General features: G+C 35.0%; 1 protein-coding gene across 1 annotated transcript; it reads left to right on the top strand.

The window, feature by feature from the left end:
- The first annotated feature begins 5 nt into the window (after positions 1-5).
- Positions 6-15,476, top strand: LOC140155647 (uncharacterized). Its single transcript, XM_072178571.1, has 3 exons — positions 6-120; positions 7,732-9,391; positions 15,218-15,476. The coding sequence occupies exons 2-3, from the start codon at positions 7,753-7,755 to the stop codon at positions 15,445-15,447; spliced, it is 1,869 nt and encodes a 622-aa protein (XP_072034672.1). The 5' UTR covers positions 6-120; positions 7,732-7,752; the 3' UTR covers positions 15,448-15,476.
- Positions 15,477-25,509: the final 10,033 nt, after the last annotated feature.

Below are 25,509 nucleotides of genomic sequence, written 5' to 3'. Positions count from 1 at the left end.
TGCTTTGTATAAAAGAGCAGGTGATAACCCCCGTAGATTCAGTTGTCGGTGTTTCCCCTCCCAGGATGCGGAGGCAGTCTAAAATCATCATCATCATGGATAAGGAGTCGGTTAATAACGGTAAGTTTAATTATGTACATTTTGTCATTATTTGTATGTTGATGTCACGGTCTTAACAGTACAATTATTTATAATTTTTAATCGCGACTGAGCTACCTTAATCAGGGATTCCCGTCCATTGGTAAAAAGTTGGACTCCGTACTTTAAGTTCAGCGACTGTCCGCCCCAGACTTTTGATCAGGGTCCTGGGGCCAGGCTAAAATTTAAAGCCCCTCCGGCTATACGGATCCACATGTGTACAGTAACAACATCCCTGTCATGCTTTTAATCGCTTTCTGATTGCTTTACTAAAGTTCCACACTTTCCTTCAACCCCTCTTTTTTTAAACACTTGTTTGTTTTATCCTTTCAAATTTGGGACCCCTTGATCTTGGGCCCAGGCATGATCACATTATGTGGGACAAGCTGTCAAGGCGTAATTAGTCTTACAAAATGGCATTTCCTGAAAGACGTAAAAGTTTGTAGAAATTGTACTGGCTTGACATATGCCGGGGATAATGTGCGAGCCGTAACCTTAAGAATGGAAAAAGGGGAATCCAACTGTGAGGTGCATTTTGGCATAGTTTGCTCAGTTTTGGGAAAAATCATGATTTTGACCCATGATGCTTTTGGACTTTAAAAAAGTTCCTAGTTATAAAAGAGACGTGGTCCAATTTTTCATGTTCTGTTTTCTATTTTACATTGAAGCTTAATAAGTTTCCAAATTTTGAGCTGTATTGCTCGAGTGGTATAATTTATTAAAAGCAAAAACAAAGGCATGTCCCAGGCTATAATGATAGTACATACATTTCCAGTGTGGTTACCACAATTGACCACGTTTCTTTCACACCATTTAATCGAAAAATATTTTGGGCGTTAAATTTTACTGGTGTATACCGAAATCTCAGTTCTGATGAAGAAAAACGGGGGATGGGGCTAGCAATCGGGCCAAGGTCCTTTAATGTTTAGAAAAGTAATGTTTAGTTTCTAAACATTCTTAAAACAAAATTTATAGTGAAGATTTTGTTTTGTTATGTTGTGAAAAAAATTGGGTCAAAATCATGCTTTTGTATGATTTTCTCCATTTGGATCCGTCAAAGTGTGTTTATGTAAATCAAAAGTGATACCATCGTTATTGCTGAAAAATAGACTAATTATCAAACGGTTGAATTGTCTAATTGTCAAACGGTTGAATTGGCTCGTATGCGTTATAAAAAGGTTTGGAAGTGAACTTGCTTTAATTGAGTAAAGACATAGCTTAAGTTGCTCCGAGTTTGTTGTCTTACTTGCATTGTACCCTCTTGCATCAGTAATTTTACACTCTAAATAAAAAATAGTAAAAATTACTCAATGATGAGTAAGAAGGGAACCGATCAACAAAATGAGTCAAATGGAACTCTATTATTGTTTAAATATTGACTCAAATTGAGTACAATGTAATCAACATTGACTGTTCTATTCACTCATTTTGTTGCCACGTTTCACTCGGGTTTTCACTCAACAATTAACATTTAGTAATTTTTATTTAGAGTGTACAAAAATTGTATCCAACCTTTTGTAAGCGATGGAAAGGTTAGGTGCAATTTTAAACTTAAGTTGAATAATATTTCTTAAAGGAGGATTTCGTGATCCTAGCATCCTCTTTTAATGACATTTTTCAGTAGATATCCACGAAAAAAGCTTATTTCCAAAATTTCAGTTGCTTCTGATCGTGCGTTTGCGAGTTATGCATGATCATGTATATTGCACTGCTCCATAGACAATGTGTTGTAATTTCGTTCTGGTGCACCAGAACGAAATTCAAATTTCACGGTATCTTTGCTAAACGAATTAATCTGCAAGAAATATTTTGTACATAAACATTATGTAGCCAGAGGTTTCCAGTGATATAAAAATCTCAACTTTTTTTGAGAAAAGTGGGGGATGAGGCTGTGGATCACGAAATGCCCTTTAACCTACATAATGCTTTACGCAGTTTCATGGTATATGCCTAATTGATAGTGATTCTCACAGATGACTTTAATAGAGGCAGGTGCAGCAGTCATAATTGTCAACTGGTTATTCCATTTATCATTAACAAAAGTTGCCTTTGTTGTTTTGTTTGAATATGAACCTCCAAATTTACGTGTTAAAGTACAGCTTTAATAATAATAGTCATAATTTAAATCAGACTTTGACCGTGATCATGCGTAGCGTTATTAATAACATCAACAAAAGTGTGCACATGGTGTATAAACATTGAACAATTTATTTAAAAATAATTCTATTCCGGGTTCTTTACGACATAAGAGTGCAATAATAAAATAGTAATTATGTTGTAGTTTAAGGTTAGCAACTTGCGTAGCTAGGATTTCGGAACCGAGGGGGCACAACTTGTAAATGTACCGATGGAAATATTTTTTGCAGACGGAAGTTGTGAATTGTTGCCCCAATTTTTTTGATGGTTTGAAAAAGTGAAGAGCAAAAAAAAAAAAAAAGAAAAAAAAAGAAAAAAAAACGGAAAAAAAAAAAAAAAAAAAAAAAAAAAAAAATTATAAATATTATTGCGAATATTCGCAATAATTATTACGAATATTCGCAATGTATATTGCGAATATTCAAACTGGTGAATATATTCGAATAATTCGCAATTAATATAAAACTATCGAATATTCGCAATGTTATTGCGAACATAAAATAATCTACAGTAGACCAGTTTGATTATGTAAAAACCTTTCTAATTAATGCAAAGTGTGAATAAAACTGTCAACAGTCATATCAGGTTATAACTTTGATAGATAGTTTTATACTACAGCTTTATTACCTACTGAAGATAGTTTTATACTTGCATGTTGCAATCTACTGAAGATACTTTTATTCTCAAACCCTGATATCTACTCTAGATATGTCATCTACATCAGATTCTTTAATTACCATACCCTGTCATCTACTTTAGCTCGTTTTACACTGGCATACCTGTGCGTATCTACTGAAGATACATTTATAGTAAACTTGTCAGTGTAAGATAGTTTTATAATTACGCCAGCAATCGTACTGAAGATACTTTTATACTACAGGATGTGACTACTGAAAATACTTTCTATTCCAAATTTAATATCTAATATAACTCCCAACAGGTAAAACAGGGTGATTTTATACTTAGTTGGGAGTTTTATTCAATTTGAAATCTATCTTTAGAACGTTTTGTACTATACAAGCTATCTACTCACATATTTTTATACTCATGCTTTAAAACTATCTACTGTAGATATATTTACACTGACAAATTGTCATCTACTTAAGATTCTTTTATACGCAAAACCCTAATCTACTTTAGCTCGTATTACACTCATACCCTGCTATCAGGGTTCTGAATATCTTCTGATACTTTTATACTCACACTTTAAAACTATCTACTCTAGATAGTTTTATAATCACACCTACTATCTACTGAAGATACTTTTATTCCCACACACTGATATCTGCTATATATAGGCCTACTGTCATACTCATAACCTGATATCTACTGTTGATAGTTTTATTCACACTTTGCTATCTACTTTAGAAAGGTTTTTACTCACACACTATCTACTGTAGATAGTTTTATGTTCACACTTTGCACCAGCTATCTACTGTCAATAGTTTTATACTCAATAATTATTGCGAATATTCGCAATAATTATTGCGAATATTCGCAATAACATTGCGAATATTCGCAATAACATTGCGAATATTCGCAATATTATTGCGAATATTCGCAATAATATTTCTAATTTGACACTAATATGCTTCCGTAAAAAACGGATAACAGGCGCTAGCAACCGAAAAACAATTTTAAAAAACCTAATTTTATGTATAATTCAATTGATTTCACAGTTTTTAAACTTTTTTTTTACAATATTTCCCTTTTTTCTTTCACCACCGTGCATAAGCAAAGTAAAAAATTAGTCCATTGATCACCCAATTTTTTTTTTCACCAACACCTTCCGACGGACCCCCCCTGGCCCCCCCAAAGCAGAAGTGCAGTATCTTGCGCAACTGCATGGCTCTCCTGCGTGGAAGCACTTCAAAATAAAATTATTTATTCAACACCAAATAATAAAATATCGCCGTATTACAAGTGAAACCATTAACAATTTCTGATAAAACCAGGAAACAAAATACCCAGGGGCGTCGCTGCACTCACGCAGCCTCAGTGTAGCCCTACCACCATGACCACGGGACCTTAATTTAACTTAGAAATGAGAAAACAAAATGTGAAAACAAGGGATATTGACTATATTAATCATTCTTGGACACCCTGTATTTTCGAAATCGCAATCGACTACCATTTCCACAGTAAAAAGTTAATTCATAGCAAATATGTATAACTATAAGGCATTTTGTTAAGTGCAAACCGCACAATATGCTCGGAGACAAAATTGTTTTGTTTGTTTGTTTGTTGCTGTTGTTGTTGTTGTTGTTTTATAACTTCCATCGCTTTTCAACATTAACAATGAAAATCATGATATTACACATGTGTGCATGTAAAATGTACGGTTCAAACGATTTCTGTGAATCTTTTTTTTTTTTAATAATATCATAATAATTGCTTTTTATCAATGTTTTAAGATAAGCTGCTTCCTCTCCTTACGTATATGATTCCGTCAGATGAGGCTAGAGTTTAAGGAAGTGGTTAATAGCATGAATGATATGTGTGCTTAATAGTTTGAAAAATAAATACGGTTTTTCAAGGAAATTACACACATCAGTGTTAGGGAAAACTTAATCTAGTATACCTTCAACCATGGAAACTCCCACAGGAATTTAATGCTGTTTTATCATGTTTTTAAACAAACACGATAAAATCGCCTGCAGTTTTCCTAATTATTTCGTTTATTTTAAAAATATATCATCAATAAAATATAATTTATGCATAAAATAGAGTAACTAGAAAGCACAAAAAATCATTTACGGGATTGTAGATCATTTTTTTAAATGATACATAATTATGCTAAAGACAACGTTATATGACTGCAATCTCCGCGCAAAGAATAACGACAAAGGCACAAGACATTGCAAGAAGCATAGAAAGCCACTTTGATCAGTTTGATGGCATGTAAAACTGAGTCATTTTAAAGAAAAGTTGAACAATGATGGCGCTATTTATCTAAAATCTTGTTTGCATCTTTACAAAGGATAGACACTTGTAAAAATGGTATTAGAACATCAGCAAACAGACTAACAAATGACAAGGGAATTTTCATACAAACCGTGAAATGTAAGGTATATTAACTCATATTATTTGCTAATTCAAATTTAAAATTTATGTAAATAGCGCCCTCAATTTGCACACAAATGTACAGTTTATAGAAATAAAATTACCACAAAAAAGTAGAAAAAGATGAATAATTTGATATAGCAACGAAAATCTATGTTAAAAGTTGCTAAAACTATATGTGTATATACAGTTTATTAGTGTGACAGCGTTTGGTATTATTCAGGTCTAGAATTGAACATTATAATAATGTTTTAGTAGAAAAATTAATAAATGGTCACATCAAACGACCGTGAGACACAGACAATTATCCAAAATTACGACACAAATCAAATCAAATTCAAAAATAAAAGTACCATATGCAAATGAACAATGAAATCAATCTTGATTGCAACAAAATTGCATTTTGACTCATTCACAAGAACTGTGAAGACAGTTCATGAGTTTACACTATTCTTTTCTACCAATTTTGAATAAAAAACAATTGAAAGCAATGTGAGTTTAAAATAAAGTGATCTTAATTGAGTGTCAATAGCACAAGAAAAGTTACAAGGTTAGTGTGATCTTCTTCCTATTCCAGATCCACAGCTTCGATATAACTGATAAACCGAGCTCCCAAGATCTATCAAAATAGAATATGACTAATGAGGATATGAGGAACAAGGTGCCAAGACATAAGTCACAGTCATCAATACGGCATCATCAAGCAATTCGCTATTTTCTAAGTGTTATATATTTCCTCATGTCTTTATAAGATTAGATCATACTCAATTATAAGATCATCCAAAGATTTGCGAACTGGAGTGAATCTGTAATAGTCGTAATACCATTTTTCGTACCATGACGCATTGTAAAAACATTAATGTTTTGGATTTAGTTTGAACATGCTTATTATACAAAATACGTCCCTGAAGTTTCAAATCACTCAATTCAAAACCAAGATCTTGCGCTGATTTTTCCCGAAAAAAAACCATGATCTATTTAAGAGAATTTGAATATTGTTTAATTGGGATAACAGTTTTTCAGGAGCATAAGATTTCCAAAGGATATTAATGTCAGGGTGAAACGACCTGAGAGCAGATAGTTCTAATGATCCCAAGTAATGGAATGTTAGTACATATAGGACCGAAACGTTGTGGTTTCCCAATAAGAGTTAAATTTGGCTCTCCAACGCCTGGCAATGATTTAAAGTTTGCTCTATATGCTCCAACTCATACTGTGCATAGATACTTAGGTTCAGCGTAGAAGTAATACTTAGGCTAAACCTTTGCATTGCAAACCTTTATCTTAGTAAGCGGAAACAGTTCAGTATTTTTAGCTCCAATCCAATCTCTGACTAAAAATATCAAGGGTTGCGAATAAGTCATCAAAATATTCAATAGAAGCTATAGAACCACCTACAAGTGCTATCAACTGCCAACATAGATCATGAATTTAAGCTCTTCACCATTCACTGGAATCCCACAAATACTGGGATCATTACAATGCCAAGTGTATCCATAACAAAAAGGAAAAGGTGCGGGGAAATTATGCATCCTTGGAAAATACCGTTTTCCTTACAATAAATCTGACCACAAAAAAACACATTCTGAACATTGTCGAGGGTTGCGAATAAATTGTTTAAAGATTCAATAGAACGATGAAGCAAGTGGTATCATCTGCCAACATAGATACTTGAAGGCTAGTAAATGTTTTTAGATGCTTGATTCCATAGGGGCGTTGAATAATGCAACAGAAAAAGCATGCAGAAAAGAATGAACTCGAAGTTGATATCAAACCACTAGACCACAAAACCAATAATCTGGAAATGTGTTATCACTTTGACTACGCAATACAATCACTACAATAACAGCAACAGCAGCAACAACATACATTTGTAAATCAAAATTCGAATTTGGGGAAATAATCGTGTACAAGACTTAGCACTCCAAACGTAAATTCAAATTTTGTGAATTACCATTTATAGTAAATTAAGGAGTGTAGCGAATTTGTAAAGAGGGAACAAATTTTTGCGATGCGTCAATACTTTTTTCTGTCACCAAAAGTTATCGTGAAAGCAGGCGGTCGTGAAAGCAGGCGAGACTCGTGGTTCGTTCGAGAACCACCTTGTTTTTATCAAGCGGTTGATCAAGAATTCATTTTATACCCATCAGATAATTTTAGAATATTCAGTGAATTAAACAAATGTTTATCACATCATCTTTTTCATCAGAATCAGTAGTTTTATCTTTGGAACTTACAAGATTGTGTAGAATACATGAACCATCAAAAGCTAATGTAACAATATTATCTGCGACATGTGCACGCATATCGACCGATAGCAAGGTAGAAAAATAGTTTTATCATGTAGGCCTATAACAAAATAACCTTATACGGTATTTCTCTTCTTTGTTACAGACACATTTCGATGATTTCGCCATGTTATTATCCTCGCTAATCGTAGGTATTCTGCTCTTGAAAACTTCATCTTCGTCTGGTGTATCTATACGAAGTCATCTATCAAGATCAAAGTTGACAAAGAATCAGCCACTGGTAGAGACCTACATGCAGATGAAGTACAAAGGCAAGCTACGTCAGATCAGATCCCGATCCAAGCGTTGTCCTAAAGGATGGTACCGTAATGCCGGTGATGGAATCTGCTACAACTGCATGATATGCGTCTTTCCTGATGTACCATTGTCTCAATGTACACCGTCATCCGATACTGTATGTGGGTTTATGTCACCTGGTACTAAAGGAAGACCAACTGAAGAACCACTTCAGCCTGACTTCCAGGTGGCTAACCATATTGGCATTCACCAGACAACTGTAGAGACCATATTAACACAACAGCTAATTGATAGGGGTGAAATCAATAATGAGCAAAGCGATCAGTCGTTGGTACGTAACCGGTACAAACGGAAGAAACGAAGATGCAAAAGCAACAACAAAAAGAAACACAAAACTAGTCAGAAATGCAAGCGAGATGGTAGATCTTGTAGGAGAAAGAAACATAGATGCAGGAACCGAAAACGTAAACGGAAACCCTCGACGTCACCATCTGAAGTCCAAACTACATGTTTGGATGATCATTATTATAACGATACAATAAAGCAATGTTATCCGTGTACTAAATGTGTTTATCCTGAGAAAGAAGCTACCATGTGCTCACAATATCGTGATACAGTGTGTAGTCCATTCCAAACACCAATTTCATCCACACAAGTATCGGCATTCTCACAGGGACATGAAATACTGCAGATTGTTCAATCTCCAGAAGCAAATTCAACCCAAAACAATAATAGCGAATTGAGTACCAGCGTTCCAACTGATTCTGATTCGCTAAATACCCGGATGTCTCATTCGGCAACATCATTGAGAAAACATCGAGACAAGCGGGCTGGTGGCAAAAAATGGAAAAATGACAATCGGGCTGGTGGCGATGAATGGAAGAATGACAATGGAGAGTGGATCCAATGTACATTGTGTGATCCGACAGTACATGTAGTAGTAGAACTATGCGAGCCTGATAAAAAGAAAGACACGGTGTGCGGACCAAAACCTGTAACTGGTTCATCTACCACAGAGGTTTCGCGTATAACGATCAGGCCTAAACGTCCGCCTGATACGAAAAGCATTACCCGCAATGCCCAAAACCCTTCAAACGTTTTGACAGGAACTCACATTGAATACAGTACGCTAAGAGATGACAGGGAAATTGCAGTGACAAACAGTCAATCAGATTCGAAAACGAAAAATTCAAACTTTGTGACAGAGACACCTCAAACTAAAATCCCTTATCATACCATCGCGGATGAAAATGATGTCACCGCCTCTGTAGTGGAGAACACGGGATTGCTAAAGAAATCACTCCAACAAGATCAAATTGATTACACCGTTCTCGGCGTTGTAGCCGTTGCAGCTGGTTTCTTAATTTTTCTTCTTGCTGTGATATTACTTGGAATCTGCTTTATGAGATCTAAACCTGCATCTTCTTTACCGCCTGGAGGCACAGCGTCATCAGTGATCACACCGACCACACCACCTCTGCATACTGGCTCTATGTCAAATGTTGATGGTAAGTAACATTGTTGGAACATTTTGAGAGAAATGTACCCTAAATCCCTATTATGTTGAAACCGTGACTGGAACCTGGGCACTGGAGCAGACAAATCCAACCAAAATTTGCATTTCAGGTCTCCACTTACTTTAATTTCGATATAAATGAACATTTATTTTGTGAAATACACCAAATTCAAAACACGCTCGTCACTCTCTAATCTACTATTTGTTTGGTTCTTGATTATTTGTTGAATTTTCTTCAAAGCTAATCAAGGAAATTTCACTTACGTGCAGACGTGTCAATTTACGGTCGCCACTTGAGTATAAAATTGTCACATCATTGGCAAATAATATGAAGTCTAACAAACTCGACGTGCTAATTATATCATTGATATACTTAACAAAAATGAGGGGCCTAATATTGCCCCTTGTGGGACACCGCATATTACACTTTGAAGTTCAAACTTCCCGGTGTTATAATTTACTGCTTTCTATATCACTTAGATACCTCACAAACCAGTCATAAACTATTCCCCTGAATTTATAGAGATCCATCTTATGAAATAGGGCCTAAGTCATTGTGATCTATTTTTTGCTTTATAGTAGTAAAAGCCTTTGATAAGTCTAGATACACTCCATTGTTTTTAATTAACTAGGAACATTTCCAGTCGACGAAGACTAATTATTGAAGATTTGTTATTTTGAATAAAGTTACGTATCTCGTCGTGACCTGCACTTTTGTCAAATGTATCAATTATCTTCAGAATCTCGGATTCTACTATCGGTTTCATAACTATTTTGACAAGGACTGGCGTAAGAGAATCATAATAGTGTTAGCCAGATCGAGTTGTGAATTTGTGTCGCTTATACATTTACCAAAAACAAATAAAAATCATTTAATACATTTGATATTAATGACGGGTTGGTAATTATATCCCACCCGGATACACGTTTATAATGAGATAGGACTATTGTATATATATATTATAGGATACTTTGTTTTTGTGCAATGACATTGTTAATTGTTTTCCATGTTTGTCGCATGTTATTTTCCGCAAATTCAAACTTTTGAAAGAAATAGCTCATTCGATTTGCCTTCCTGATTACGCCATGCAATTTGTTTCTAAAGATTGTGAAATTTTGATCACTTTAAAATCTCATATGGACATCTTATTAATTTATACTACGATGGAATCCGTGGGTTTCTTTTCTTTTTTTTTGGGGGGGTAAGTCTATTCGTACATTATTTAAGTGATACACATTAACTTAAGCTCGTATATAGGTCTTGAATATTTTACAAATTTTAATGCATGCAATCATATTTATCATTATTTTTATCCAAACTTTATTGTTATCATTACTGGGTATTGAGTGAATGTTCTTAGTCATCCAGTAGTTTAAACAGAGTTTTGAATATAAATCTAATACTGGAACTTACTTTTTGCAACTTCGATATGTTGCGTCTGGAACCACCAGCCTTTATCAGGCAACTGACCTCATAGTATGATCAGGCAACGTGACCAGTCCAAGGTCAGTTGCCTGATGAAGTCTGGTGGTTCCAGACGCAACGTAGCAAAGTTGCAAAAAGTAAGTTTCAGTATTAGATTTATTTCCAAAACTCCATATCGGGTATTATTATGATCATGCATTTCTTACCATTTTACCTTAGATAATCGCTTTTTAACCTTACTAACTTTTGTAAAAACTCTTTTGTGATAACACTCTGCTTACTTTCGTTTTTACTACATGAACTGTCATCAAAACTCGTGTCAGCAAACGAGTGATTCCAAAGTCCTTTTGATCCGTATGTTGGGAATAAAAATAACACATGACGTCATCCACACCGTGCATCCATTTCTGCTCCTTCCACTTTATCTCAGCGTCCAGGAAAACTATTTGGCGTTATAAATGCCATTAAATGTACGATATTTTTAAAAGAATAGGGCTAATTATTTTTGGCATTATGTCTCAACTTACAATTAATTGGAATCAGCAAAATTTGTAGGACAAGCAGAGCAGAATGTCATAATTAAGATATTAAATCCCCAGATAAAGCTAGTTAAGCGGCCAAGAAATACGATTTCTTTATTTTCGGCTTTAAATGGACAGAAACCCTTCTGAAAGTTGTTACAAGTATTTTTTTTATAATTCTTGTCAAGAATAACAAAATTAAAATTTGACTGAAATCGTATGAAGACTTCAATGAATATCGTGTTTCAATTTAAACATTTGTTTTTGCAGTTTAGGCGGCGGAAGTGGGGCGACACATCCCCCCTAAAAATCACAAGAGAAAAAAAAAGTAATAATAATATGCCCTTGTACATATGCCGATTTAGTACGAAAAACACTGTGTTTGGACCCAAATAGAGTAAAATTGCAATTTTTCGCTCGCTTTGTGCGCACTGGTCCAGAAAATAGCAAAACACCTTATTTGGGGCTAAAATGGTCTAAAATTGAAAAAAAAATCCCTATGTGTTATAATAGGGTCAAATTTCATACAACAGTGTTCATATTTCAAAATGCTTAGATTTTGTCATAAACCACGCTGAAGTATGCCTCTTGTCATAACAATGTGGATGGTGAGACTATTCCTTACTTGACGGTTACATGACGGACAATTTGAGACCATTTTCATTGAAATTGGAGCACTTTTAGTTTTCCACCCTTATGTAGCCAAAAAAACTGACCACGTACACCCCCTCCCAATTTTTACCTTTCTGCTCATAACTTAAGAACTTTAAGTCGCGGATAGGTCACTTTTTCTGAATCGTATAACGAATACTTTGGCATGGTTTTTGACCAAATCTGAGCAATTTTGAAATTTGAACCCTGTTGTGTAAAAGTTTGAGAATTTTTTAACTTTGCTTTTCGTTTCTACACATTTTGCTGATCTAAAGACGTCGATTAGAAGTTGATTTCCGATGGTACACGAATAGCCCCTTCTTTCAACTAAACTATAACCAATACACCAAATAAATCCCTCTCTCTCGCGCTCTTTTTCCTCTTTTTTCTTCCTTTCTTTTTCTTCTTCTGAACAACTATGGTAGTTCAATTTCTGATTTTCTAATAATCAGTTTAGTTTTCTTTCAGCATTCATTAAGTTCCAATATAACCTGGTTTATTTAATTAATAATTAATATGAGTCATAAGGAAATCGGAATTTGTATTTTAAAGAATTATATATTTCGTTGTTATTATATCCTTAATGAGCAATAAAAACATCTAGGTCATTCATTGAAATTAGAATTTGTGTGCCGAAAAAACTTTCAGTTTAATTGACACAAATGTTTTACAGTTACTAAGCATGTTAAGTCTATATATTATATTACACCATATATTGTATACCAACACGGAAGTCAAAAGTATATGCAAACTATAATAAATGCACTCATTTGTTTTACTTATTTAGCTGAAATAATAGACCTTGCAGGATATAAATGGTTGCGAGATGAGTCTAATGATCTTAGTACTGCTTATGTAGGAACAAAAGAAAAGTAACCACCACAACCGGAAAAATCAGGTTAAATCGACACTCCTAATCTCGATTGTCATTTACTTCATTATCATTAAGTAACGTTAGCTTAGTTTTTATGCAAATATGAACAGCATGTTTCACTTAGGGAAAGGGAAACAAAGGAATTTAAAAAAATTAGTTCCACAAATTTGTTGTCACGCAAATAAGCATAAAATATAAAAGATTTTTACGCTGTCTATCATAATTCAAATTATGTTAGAACATGTTATAATTATATGGGTGGGGGCTATCTGATGTATCGCTAAATAATGTTTATATTGGCCATGGCGTGATCAACTCGGGGCGAGAGCGAAAAAGTGACTAACGCTGGCTCCCAAATACTGATAAGATGTTGTAAGAAGATGACCAGAATAAAAACCTCCGCATTAATAGTATTAAATCATGAATAACAAAGATAGTGCCAAGATATACTCTTAAGGTGCCTTTGCACAAGAACAGTTTCACCTTGCTATCTACTGAAGATAGTTTATACAACCATCTTGCTATCTACTGAAGATAGCCGCTTAAACAGTCAGCTTGCTATATCTACTGAAGATAACTTAAACAGCCATCTTGGTATCTACTGAAGATAGCTTAAGATCCATCCTGTTATCTACTGACTATAGCTTAAACAACCATCTTGCTATCTATTGAAGATAGCTTATACAACCACCTTGCTATCTACTGACGAAAGCTTATACAACCATCTTGCTATCTACTGACGATAGCTTATACAACCATCTTGCTATCTACTGACAATAGCTTAAACAACCATCTTGCTATCTACTGAAGATAGCTTAAACATCCATCCTGCTATATCTACTGAGGTTTATACAACCATCTTGTAATTTACTACTGAAGATAACTTTATGCAGCCATCTTGCTATCTACTGAAGACACAGATTATACAGCCATCTTGCTATCTACTGAAGACATAGCTTATACAGGCATCTTGCTATCTACTGAAGATATGCAACCATCTTGCTATCTACTGAAGACACAGATTATACAGCCATCTTGCTATCTACTGAAGACATAGCTTATACAGGCATCTTGCTATCTACTGAAGATAGCTTAAACATCCATCCTGCTATATCTACTGAGGTTTATACAACCATCTTGAAATCTACTACTGAAGATAACTTTATACAGCCATCTTGCTATCTACTGAAGACACAGATTATACAGCCATCTTGCTATCTACTGAAGACATAGCTTATACAGGCATCTTGCTATCTACTGAAGATAGCTTAAACATCCATCCTGCTATATCTACTGAGGTTTATACAACCATCTTGTAATCTACTACTGAAGATAACTGAAGACATAGCTTATACAGGCATCTTGCTATCTACTGAAGATAGCTTAAACATCCATCCTGCTATATCTACTGAGGTTTATACAACCATCTTGTAATCTACTACTGAAGATAACTGAAGACATAGCTTATACAGGCATCTTGCTATCTACTGAAGATAGCTTAAACATCCATCCTGCTATATCTACTGAGGTTTATACAACCATCTTGTAATCTACTACTGAAGATAACTTTATACAGCCATCTTGCTATCTACTGAAGACATAGCTTATACAGGTTATGAAGATAGCTTATATAACCGTCTTGTTATGTACACTTCGAACTGTAATTTATCAAAAACGTTGGGTACAATCTTGGCACCAAAGTTTATCTTGAACCAAATTAAATGAGGATTTCAAATATTGTTGGTGCTTATTTTACAAATGGGGTCTTGGGTGTTTTGGGGCGAATTTTGGATTTAAAGGACCGGTAACATATGGGTCAAATTTCAAAGTTGGTCAATTTTGGTTTAAAGTATTCCTCTCATCGTAAGGATTAAAAACGTATAGTTTTACCTATCTACGACGACCTGTTCTCAAGTTTTGAGCAACTGAGGCCAAATTTTAGGGGCTATGTGTCAAAAACTGCAAAAAAGCTCCGATTTCAGTAAAATTGGTCTCAAATTGTTTGCCATGTTTCGTTTTGCTTATAACTTGAGAACGATATGTCACAAATAAGTCATACTATGTTTTTTTTAATCCTTAAGATGAACTCTTTATGCGCCTTTGCACAAGAACGGTGTCACCTTGCTATCTACTGAAGTTATCTTATGCAGCCACCTTGCTATCTACCATTGCTACCACCTTGCTATCTACTGAAGATAGCTTGTACAAGCACCGCACTATCTACTGAAGATAGCTTATATGCAGCCATCTTGCCTCCAAAGCACAATCGTTGCAATAGAGAAATAGTTGATATTAATACTGAAGTACATAAATCCTAATTATGTTTTTATTATCTTTCCTTCACAGCTAACATGATGTCTCCCCATGCGGACACGTGGTCTTCCTTTACATCGGCATATGAATATGTTTCTTCTTCACCATACTACCCAGAAAGACGTGTTGGACCCTCTGTCTCACAGACGGATTTACGGCCCTATACCGGGCCCTACGTAGGCATACAAAAGCCTCAATACTATATATTTCCAAAAGCGGACATCATTAGTGTAAGTCAGATATCGAATCCGTGTGAAGTGTGAGTCATTGCAAAGCAGAAACGTTGTAGAAAATACTACTGTCTGTTCAATTAGCTTAGATTCTTGAATTTTTAAGATATTTGAAAAACTAAAAAATTGTGGCCAAAGTCATCAAAGAAAAGTGTTAGCACAGCCTTAGACCTAACGTGATTTATACTTTTCAAATTCCAAAGTTCAATTTAAAACCCCATTTCTTTTCAATTTTGCCTCATTTTTGGCAGTTACTTGGGTCCACCAAAAGGGTTTGCGACCTTTTACAAATCGAGTGGGACGGTCCATTCTCAACTTAGGGCATAGACCCTATCCAATTTAGCAAAACAATCTGTCCACCAATCTGTCCTGCCATTTCAATTGTTATACCGTTCCGGTTATTGGATAGGTTCTATAGGTGATGATGGTCCACCGGTTTTTGTTACACGAAATTATATGGCGCGATTACGTTTTATGCATAACATTATTCTGAGCATTTTTTCCACTAAACAATGACATTAAAGTTATGGATTTCGTTCTTATTTCAACTGGTTTACAATGTATTGAGTTTTGTTTAATACCACCATTCCTTCCCAAGAATATCAGCATTCGCTTGACATTTTCAGATACAGTGACTTTACAAGAATTGTTTTCTGTAGCCTGATTGTTTTAAATAATATTTTCTTGTACGAAAGTTCTTTTGTTTCACAGTTTTTTCAGTTTGTATTCAACAAACAAAACGAAATAACAAATTGAAAATAAATGTGTAGTTTTATAATAGGCCTATCATAGGCCTACACCTTCTCAGACCCATTCTCAGACCCATTCGCACAATAAATAAATAAATAAATAAATAAATAAATAAATAAATAAATAAATAAATAAATAAATAAATAAATAAATAAATAAATATATCCAATGAAAAAAGTTATCATAGGCCTTATAGGCTACAAGAGTGCTCAATGTGTTAATTAAACTTATTTAATTATTTTATAAATAAATAAATAAATAAATATATAAATAAATAAATAAATACATAAATAAATAAATAAATAAATAAATAAATAAATAAATAAATAAATAAATAAATAAATAAATAAATAAATAAATAAATACGCATGGAATGTTTTTATAAGCTGGGCCTATAGGGCCTATTAGAAAACCTTAGTTCATAAATAATTACGTAATGTTTCAACAGTAGGGTTTCAACACAAATTATATTAGGCATACTGGCAAATATTTTGCTGGACAATACTTCCTGATGCGAATGGTTGAATAAATGTATCTCTGCGCATTGTAACATTCGTCCCCATTGCTCTAAATGGATTGATTCTAAAAAATTTATGGTACCCGACGTTCTACGGCTTTTTATGAAAATATCGCGGGAAAAGACCAAAATTGAAAAGAAATGGGGTTTTAAATTGAACTTTAGAATTTCAAAAGTATAAATCACGTTAGGTCTAAGGCTGTGTTAACACTTTTCTTTGATGACTTTGACCACAATTCTTTATTTTTTCAAATATCTTAAAAATTCAAGAATCTAAGCTAATTGAATAGACAGTAGTATGTCCTATTAAATACTAAATGCATTAGAGAATGAATTTGGAGAAAACCTTCTGATAATTACAAACACTCGCTGAGCAGCAAGACCTTCCCTCTAAGCTTTTAATCCGATAAGCTGATTATCTATTTGTTTTCATGAATTGGAAGACATTCTTTGATGTATTACTGAGCTGAAATTACTGGAGCGTGAACCACCCAGGCTGGTGGCTCAGCATAGTATTTTATTTTTCTCCAAATTCGTTTCCTAATGGTTTCTATGGCAGAGTAAAGAACGTATTCTTGGATTAAGGAATGGGCAATATATTTGTTGAAAAGGCTCCAGTATTAGTATTATTATGTACGGTATCTAAAAAGGCAGGCGTAGGATATCTCTGTGCACCATTTATTAGCCAGATCACCCTGGCCCGGGCGAGTGGAGGCAGGCACCAGATTTGTTCCACGGGTAGGAGAAATTGTTTGTTTGTTCCTTTGTTTGGTTTTTTTTGGTGGGGTAGGCCCAAATCGGTATTTTTTCTGATTTCTTATTAGGGGCAAATTGGGTGAGCCCAATATTGAAGGGATACCCTTCTTTGTCTCCAATACATTTTGCAAGCTTCTTGGAGCGTTGGGGGTGTTAGGGATTTCATGCAATTCCAAATTCTGTATCTTCTGTAGGCCTATAGGACTGTATTGTCATCAATATTGTTGTTATGGTATTTATTCAAAGTAAACTCGTATTTTCTCTCATTGGTGAAATGTTCAGTAGGCCTATGCAGGCCTAAGCCTACTTAAACTAGTCACAAATAGTAGGTGAACGATGTCTTTCTATGTTTATAAAAACAAATTGCGTATAAAATACGAAGCCTTTTTTTTATCAAAAGTTGCTTTTCTGCATGAATATTGAAACCTGCCTTTGAATATTAACATATGCCTAAGTATTATTATACAAACACCCAAATGATGTCGAGCATATCCTCCGAATAAGTTGTCAACCAATATTGTGCTCACATCGTAATGCACACCTAATTGAGCCTTGATTAACGAACCCGAATACACCACCAATATATGCTGTGCACAAAAAAAGAACCAAATGTATGTTTTGGTTAAATGCCTAAAACTGATTAAAAATCGGTCATTATCCTATCCACATCAGCCTGACAAAAAATCTTACCAATAACAACAAGCAGGCTATTTCATACAATTGAATGAATATTTCTACTAAATGTTTTGTATATTTATTTATATATTTATTTTTATAATAATGTTGTAAATGATCGATTCAGATTTATTGGTCGAGGCTACAAGAGTACATATTATATATGACAAGTTAATGGATATGATGGAAAAGGTCGAGTAGGTATTATATACACTTCAAACGCACTTATGTAACTTTTGTAAAGTAACACGTGTAAGATCAATGTAACATTTTAGGTTTTCAAAGTTGAGGAATTTATTTGATTGTAAATAATCATATTATTTTATGTTTCTTATTTTCATGCTACATGTAGCGCGTGGCGCACATTTTGTCACATTTGTCAAAACTTTTCAATAACATTAAAATTTTGGGTTTTTAATAAAGATCATAAAATGTTTTTTGCATAAAAACCCTCCCAAAATAGTATTAAGATATAAATCATTTTGGCATAATACTTTGAAAGTAAACGGTTGTAATGTTTAAATAACAATAGTTGCAAACGTCTTCTGGCAACATTATAAATGTCTTGACAATGAAATGTTCGTCAAATATTTCTTTAACATTGTATAGTCCTGTGTTTTCGTGTTGTGTTTGCTGCAGGGGATCCCACTTCGATTCGGATTTCCAGGTGCAAAACACAAGAGAAAGCAACAAATATATAGGCTATATGTTGCCTTTTAAGTTCTTTAATCTTCTGTTTATTTCTGAACTATGTCATCCTAATGTACAGTCGCTAATGAGTTATTCCAGTTGGAATCCATACACCCCATGGACGACACGACCTTAATCTTCCACACTTTTTCAGAGGGGGTGGGGGTCAAGGGGAAAGGGGACAAAGCTTTACGAAAATTGTCAAAATGGGCTAAAAAGTACAAAAAAATGTCTACAATTTTACAAATTCTGAATTTTATGGAAGCTGCAGTATCCCACAGGGGGCAAGGGGGTGCAAGACTTCTAACGGGGGTACCCCCGGTATAGCTTCTCCCTTGCCCCCCTCGGCTACGCCATTGAATGGGCGGGCTACCTAATTGGGTCACTTTGTTTGAAATCTATACACTCCTTATACGGCGGGAGATTAAGGTCATGTCTTCCTATACAGGGGGTGCAGGGATTTCAACTGGAATAGCCCAATGGTTAAAGCTGAGCAATGTGCTTGCGCAAAATTCTATAATTTTATTGAAACGTGAGTGATATGTGCATACTTTGGGTAGGCCCTATGGTTAACTTACAAACTATTAATTTACAGTCACACTCTTAAACCAGCGTAGTCAAATCCCGTGGTCAAATTGACCCCGTAAGTAGTCAATGCACCTTACCCCTAAATATCAAAATGTGATCACAATTTAGGGGTAAGGTGCATAGTTGACTACTTAGGCCTATGGGGTCCGACCACGCTCTTTTAAGAGTGTAATGTTAGGCCTACGCTTTATACTATGCATGTTATCCGATAGTGAAAACAACACTCTTTTGAGAGACAGGTACACCTAAGAGACAACCGTTCAGCAAACACAACATAAACGTTATATAAACGATGTAAACGTTTTATAAAAGTGTTTTTGTTTTTGGTGAAAACGTTTTAATAGCATTTAAATGTAGGGTTATAAAAGGCCCATTAAAACATTTTAAAACGTTTTGCATAAAAAAGCACTACAACAGCATTTGTAAAATGTTGTCAAAATGATATTGTATGTTTTGAAAACATTATTGCAAAATATGTTGTCAACACTCTAATAACATTGGAATGTTTTGCAGCAAGTTTTCAAAATTTGTTTTTGAATGTTAGTAAGACGTTTTATACCAGTTATGTAGGCCTACACTTTATATAACCCGGTATTAAACGTTTTCTGTAACGTTTTGCTATGGTGTCAGGGGAAATTTTATATTTTACAATCAAACCTTTTAATTTTGACCTTTTTGAGTAAACCGGTCCGAACGCAGAATTTATTCAGAAGGGTACAGGACTTCCAGGAAGTGGACCTAATATATGTTTATAAGTTTTTGTGCTTGCGCATATTTAAAAAAAATAATAAGTGGACCGAAATTTGACAGGGGAGCAGTGAGCGCATAGGTTCGCTCAGGCTGGTCACTATGTTGGAATTTTTCTCTGACTCTAAACCAGAGCTACAAATGGTTCTTTACCGGGCATACAGTAGATGTAATGCAATGTAATATTGTGGTGGAATAAAATAAAGGAATTCTAAACAATAAACCAAGACAAATTTAAGATTCCCTTAATTGTGTCAATGATTGTTTTGTACTTTTAAATTCGACGTAGAATATAATATTCGATGTAACATGTCCGACTTCTAACGAATGGATAATATATTTCCGTAGACATTCGACATCAACAAACATTCGTTATATAAGATATAAATAGATTAAATAACGAATACTTGTTGCATGAATATTCTACGTCGAATATTTGAAGTATGTATGGATCTTAAGAATCCAAGTACTTCGGAAGAGATTACTTATTGTTGCCATGATTCACTTGGTAGCCCGCCATGTAGCCCCAGCGCCTCGACTCGGCACTCAATTATAGGCTGTCGAGGCCAAGCCTACTTCTCGACGGACTACCGGTAAACTGCAACTATGTTTAGCCAATGAACGTATCTTCTGGCTCAGTAGATAACAGTTCCATCCATTGGTCAGTATAAATCGCACAATTCTAAATAGATCTGAACTATATTAATAAAAATTCCTTTAAAAAAGGAATGTGGCGCCCAATGTGAACTTGGACGTGATATGGTGAATTCCATGGTGTGTAGATTTGGTATTATAATGATTTTTCTAGGGAAGAGTAGAAGATGATCAAATGCAAGAGAAATGTGTTTGATTGGGGAAGGTGTTCTGACAATCCAAATATAAACTTAGTCCACCTCAAATGACCTGTAACAATTTGTGATTGACATTACTTAATTCACCTCGGATGACTTTGATATGACATTCAACATTTTCGCGCTTACACCAATCATATATCCATAACAATTTAACTCTTACAACTTCCTGTCAACTCTCTAATTTAAAACTTTAAATTTCTGACAGTGTTTGCCTTTTCTGTCTTGTGCCATTTAGTACACTACAGTTTGTTACAATAATTAAGATAAGCAAACATTGCTGGATAGATAACAGGATTTAGTTATTTACTTAATCCAATCATGGAGTAACCGCTATATAGATTCTATGGTAATTAGCAAACAAAAGCCATCAGTTTAAGAAAGCTCGTTAATTGATCTTAACACTATGGACCATAAGAGTCTCATCCCAATGGCTTAGTCCAATAACCTCAATTACATAATCATAGTGCAAAATTTGACCTCAAGTTGCAGAGTATGAGTTTGTGTACAAAGGATGAATGTACAAATGTATTAGGGTTTAAGAACTGTTCCCATGATAGATGAGCATGTTGTGGATCCTAGTGTATGGTCAAATGTCACCGTCTATCGGGTTCTAAGGCACACGGTAAACTGGTTGAACGCATACAAAGGTCAGGGTTTATTTGGTGTTTTTATAAATCCTAATTTTGTATTTTAAACAAAGAATATACGCTCACCATTTTATCCCGTGCATATCAGAAAACAATAATAAAATAAAATCCAAGCAAATTGTGGTTTTATTTCTGAGCTGGGCATAATTTTAGCAAAACAATTGCGAAGGCAATCTAGCAAGAGTGAAATTAGAAGCCGTTCACAAAGTCATGCCTATATTGTGGCCCCTCCGTAGAGGGCGCCACAAAAAGTGGTAGATGCTTGGCTTCGACTTGTAAATCATGAAATGGAAATAATCCGTGTTTAGGCTCAAGTCTCATCATGCTTATTCGCTTGTAAAGAAAACGCACTTTTTTTTTTTAATGATCATTTCAATTTTTATTTTTATATATGCATACTATGGAAATAGATTTACATATTATAATCTATAAGAGAATTCAGAAATATATATTTTCTTAATAAATTAATAGGAACTATTATACAAAATATGTAGGAGTGCTCCTATATTCTGTAACTAACACAGACAGAATCGTGATTCACGCACGAAGGCTTTTAGAATAATATAGACGAATCCAATTTCACGCATTCCAACTCCTCAATGGCAGCCATAGCCGCGACGGGGACCCAGCTATCTCACCTAAAATGTGAAATGATGCGGCCTTGAAGGGTATTTGCATTCTATCACCCGTGTTACACGTACACGTAGACAATAGAATGATGACAGTTTACAACACAAAATAATCTAACATCGAATTTTAAGCGGGTTTAATCCACCCAATTGGGCACTCACAACACCTGTTTGGTGCATGCGGGGAACCAAATATGGCCGACCAAATCCTGACCATGACTTGGCTCGTTGGATTCGTCTATAAGACAATAAGCCTTTTTGAAATATGGCGGGCACAAAAGGAGAGGGCGTACTTTGAAGTGAGTAATCTTTTGTATGCTTCTCAGCTGACAAAAGATTACTTACTTCAAAGTACGCCCTCTCCTTTTGTGCCCGCCTAAGTTCAAAAAGGCTTATTTGACTGTGCATGTTATTTATAGAAAGTGAATTCATTAACAATGTAACAATATAATACAGATGATTCTTAATTTCTTATTGCACTGCACCTACCCTCGATTCCAGAAAAATACAGCACTGAATTGTTTGGATTAAATGTAATTTGCCAAATGAAACCTAGCTGAATCGTAATCCTTAAGTCAGTTCTAACTGGCAATGAAAGTAACATTTTAATTTATGGTAAATTTTTGGAAAAAAAGGACCCAAAATGTGCGTTTTTTAGGCTGGTTTTCGTATGTTGTGTCAAGCCAAAGACTAGACTTGTACAAAGACTAATTTCAGGTTATGCATTCTAAATTTTGGAAAACACATTCAATCGAAACTCTTTTATAATCAATTTTCAAAAGAAACTAAGATAGGCCCTGTTAAAATTATGAGCAACTTCTTGAGTAACTTCTGACGATTTTGATTACTTTCGTCTAACATTAACACTTGCGGGCGTTTTGACATTCCGACAGAGGCAGCGGCTCATTTTCCATAGCGTCTTCCACGGCGGGTACAATTTCCGGCAGCGTCTTCCGCTGTGGAAGACGTCAATAAGACAAATAAACCCCCCAAACAAAACTGATCGTTTGAGTGGAAACAACGGAAGGCCGCAGCGGAAAACCAAAAAGACGTCTAAAGGTCCGTTCATACTACCACCGCATTTGCGATGCGTTGCTTTGCGATGCGGTGCGTTGTCGCACTGCATCATACTGCAAGTACTGCATTGCGATATCGCAATAAAGTTAAATACATTTTAACTGGGAAATGCGACGAGTTGCGTTGAGTTGCGGCAAAAAGTAATCGATATATCGGCATCGCAAAGCAACGCATCGCAAATGCCATACGATGCCGATATATCGATTACTTTTGCCGCAACTCAACGCAACTCGTCGCATTTCCAAGTTAAAATGTATTTAACTTCATTGCAATATCGTAATGCAGTAGTTTACAGTACGATGCAGTGCGGCAACGCACCGCATCGCAAAGCAACGCATCGCAAATGCGGCGAACCTTAAGGTTCGTTCATACTACCACCGCATTTGCAATGCGTTGCTTTGCGATGCCGATATAACGATTACTTTTGCCGCAACTCAACGCAACTCGTCGCATTTCCAGGTTAAAATGTATTTAACTTTATTGTGATATCGCAATGCAGTAGATGCGGTGCGACAACGCACCGCATCGCAAAGCAACGCATCGCAAATGCGGTGGTAGTATGAACGGACCTTAAAGGTCCGTTCATACTACCAACGCATTTGCGATGCGTTGCTTTGCGATGCGGTGCGTTGCCGCACTGCATGGTACTGCAAACTACTGCATTGCGATATCGCAATAAAGTTAAATACATTTTAACTTGGAAATGCGACGAGTTGCGTTGAGTTGCGGCAAAAAGTAATCGATATATCGGCATCGCAAAGCAACGCATCGCAAATGCGGTGGTAGTATGAACGAACCTTAACGCATGCAACGGCAAAACGCTCGCAAAAACGTCGGCATATATTTTGGTCTTAAAGATATGATATGGTTCTTATATATATAATTTAGGCTAACATAGGCCTACATTTATTATTTGCTTTTACTCATTTCACCGTTTTTGGTTCTAAAAATAATTTTCCTGACTAAAGAACCTTTTTTCTGTTCTTCATAATTCTTGAAGAGTTCTTTATTAAGGGTTCCTTAAAGATTCGTCAAGCTTAATGTTCTACAAAGAACCATTTTCGTGGCTAAAGAACCCTTTTGGTTCTACAAAGAACCCAATGGAGAACCAATGAATTTATAGAACTTTTTGCACTTTTTTTCTAAGAGTGTATAAAGTGTAATATGAAATGGTGCTCCCTCCACGTGCTCTTGAACAGGGTGAGTCAAAAAAGTGCAATAGAGAAAAGAATCCATTTTTATTAAAGAACCGAGTTGAACCTTTTAGGTTTGAAAACATTTTATATATGATATATTCATCAGCAACCTTGTGTGAAGAAATAAAGGAATTAGCATTTACCGTTTTGTTTTTATGACACATTTGATAGCGATACCCAATTTTAATGTTTGTCCAAGAGACATCTAAAATTTGAATGTCAGCGCACTCTGTGTAAGGTAGATTTGGAACAACTGCTATTTTCTCAACCTCATTGGCATTGAAATTAAATGGAGCACCCAAAGTGTTATTGCCCTTGTCTTTTTTAAGGAAAAGAAACATTATTTTGTATTATTTTCATTTTCAAGATGTTTATTTTCATTTTAAAGATGTTTATTCTCAATCAAAAACATACAAATTTGTAGGCGGGTTTTTTCAAATGTCAAAATAAAATGCGCGCAAATTGAAGTGGAGTGAATTACAAAATATCCAGTAAGTTGGACATATTGGGATTAAAAAACTGGAGTTGGAGTCGAGTGAGGTATGAAGGACTTAAAGTAATGTTAGAAAGTTTGTTTGAACAGAAAAAGAAATTAAAATAACGCAAAAATCAACCTTTTTAAGTTGATGTCAGTTTCAGAGCTAATGCTTTTACCGTGCATTGTGTGCTCTCATTCAAATTACATGGTATCTCGTGGACAAATAACGAAATTGGGTATCGCAGCAAAAGGACTTAAATTAAACGGTAGTCGCGATTCACTTCATATTTTCACAGAAGGTGACTTTTGAGTGTGGCATTTATAAACAATTTAAATAATGGGAAAGTTTGACTTGGTTCTTGCATAAATATCGATTCTTTGCTCTATTGTACTCTTTTTGACTCACCCTGTATAATAGCAAAATAACAACTTTTAATAACGAACTTTAATGACGTTTTCACTTATTATATAAGGTTATGGTCCATTCTATT

The sequence above is a fragment of the Amphiura filiformis genome, chromosome 6 (genome assembly GCF_039555335.1).
Source record: "Amphiura filiformis chromosome 6, Afil_fr2py, whole genome shotgun sequence".
Taxonomy (NCBI): Eukaryota; Metazoa; Echinodermata; class Ophiuroidea; order Amphilepidida; family Amphiuridae; genus Amphiura; species Amphiura filiformis.
Note: the sequence above shows the minus strand (reverse complement) of the source record. Positions and strands in the feature narration are given on the sequence as shown.

What these genes read in the sequence shown, in the direction of transcription:
- LOC140155647 (XM_072178571.1), top strand. Translation starts at nt 7,753, where the DNA reads ATGTTATTATCCTCGCTAATCGTAGGTATTCTGCTCTTGAAAACTTCA. An exon ending in CTCTATGTCAAATGTTGATG is followed by an intron (nt 9,392 to 15,217) that starts GTAAGTAACATT and finishes TTTCCTTCACAG; the next exon opens with CTAACATGATGTCTCCCCAT.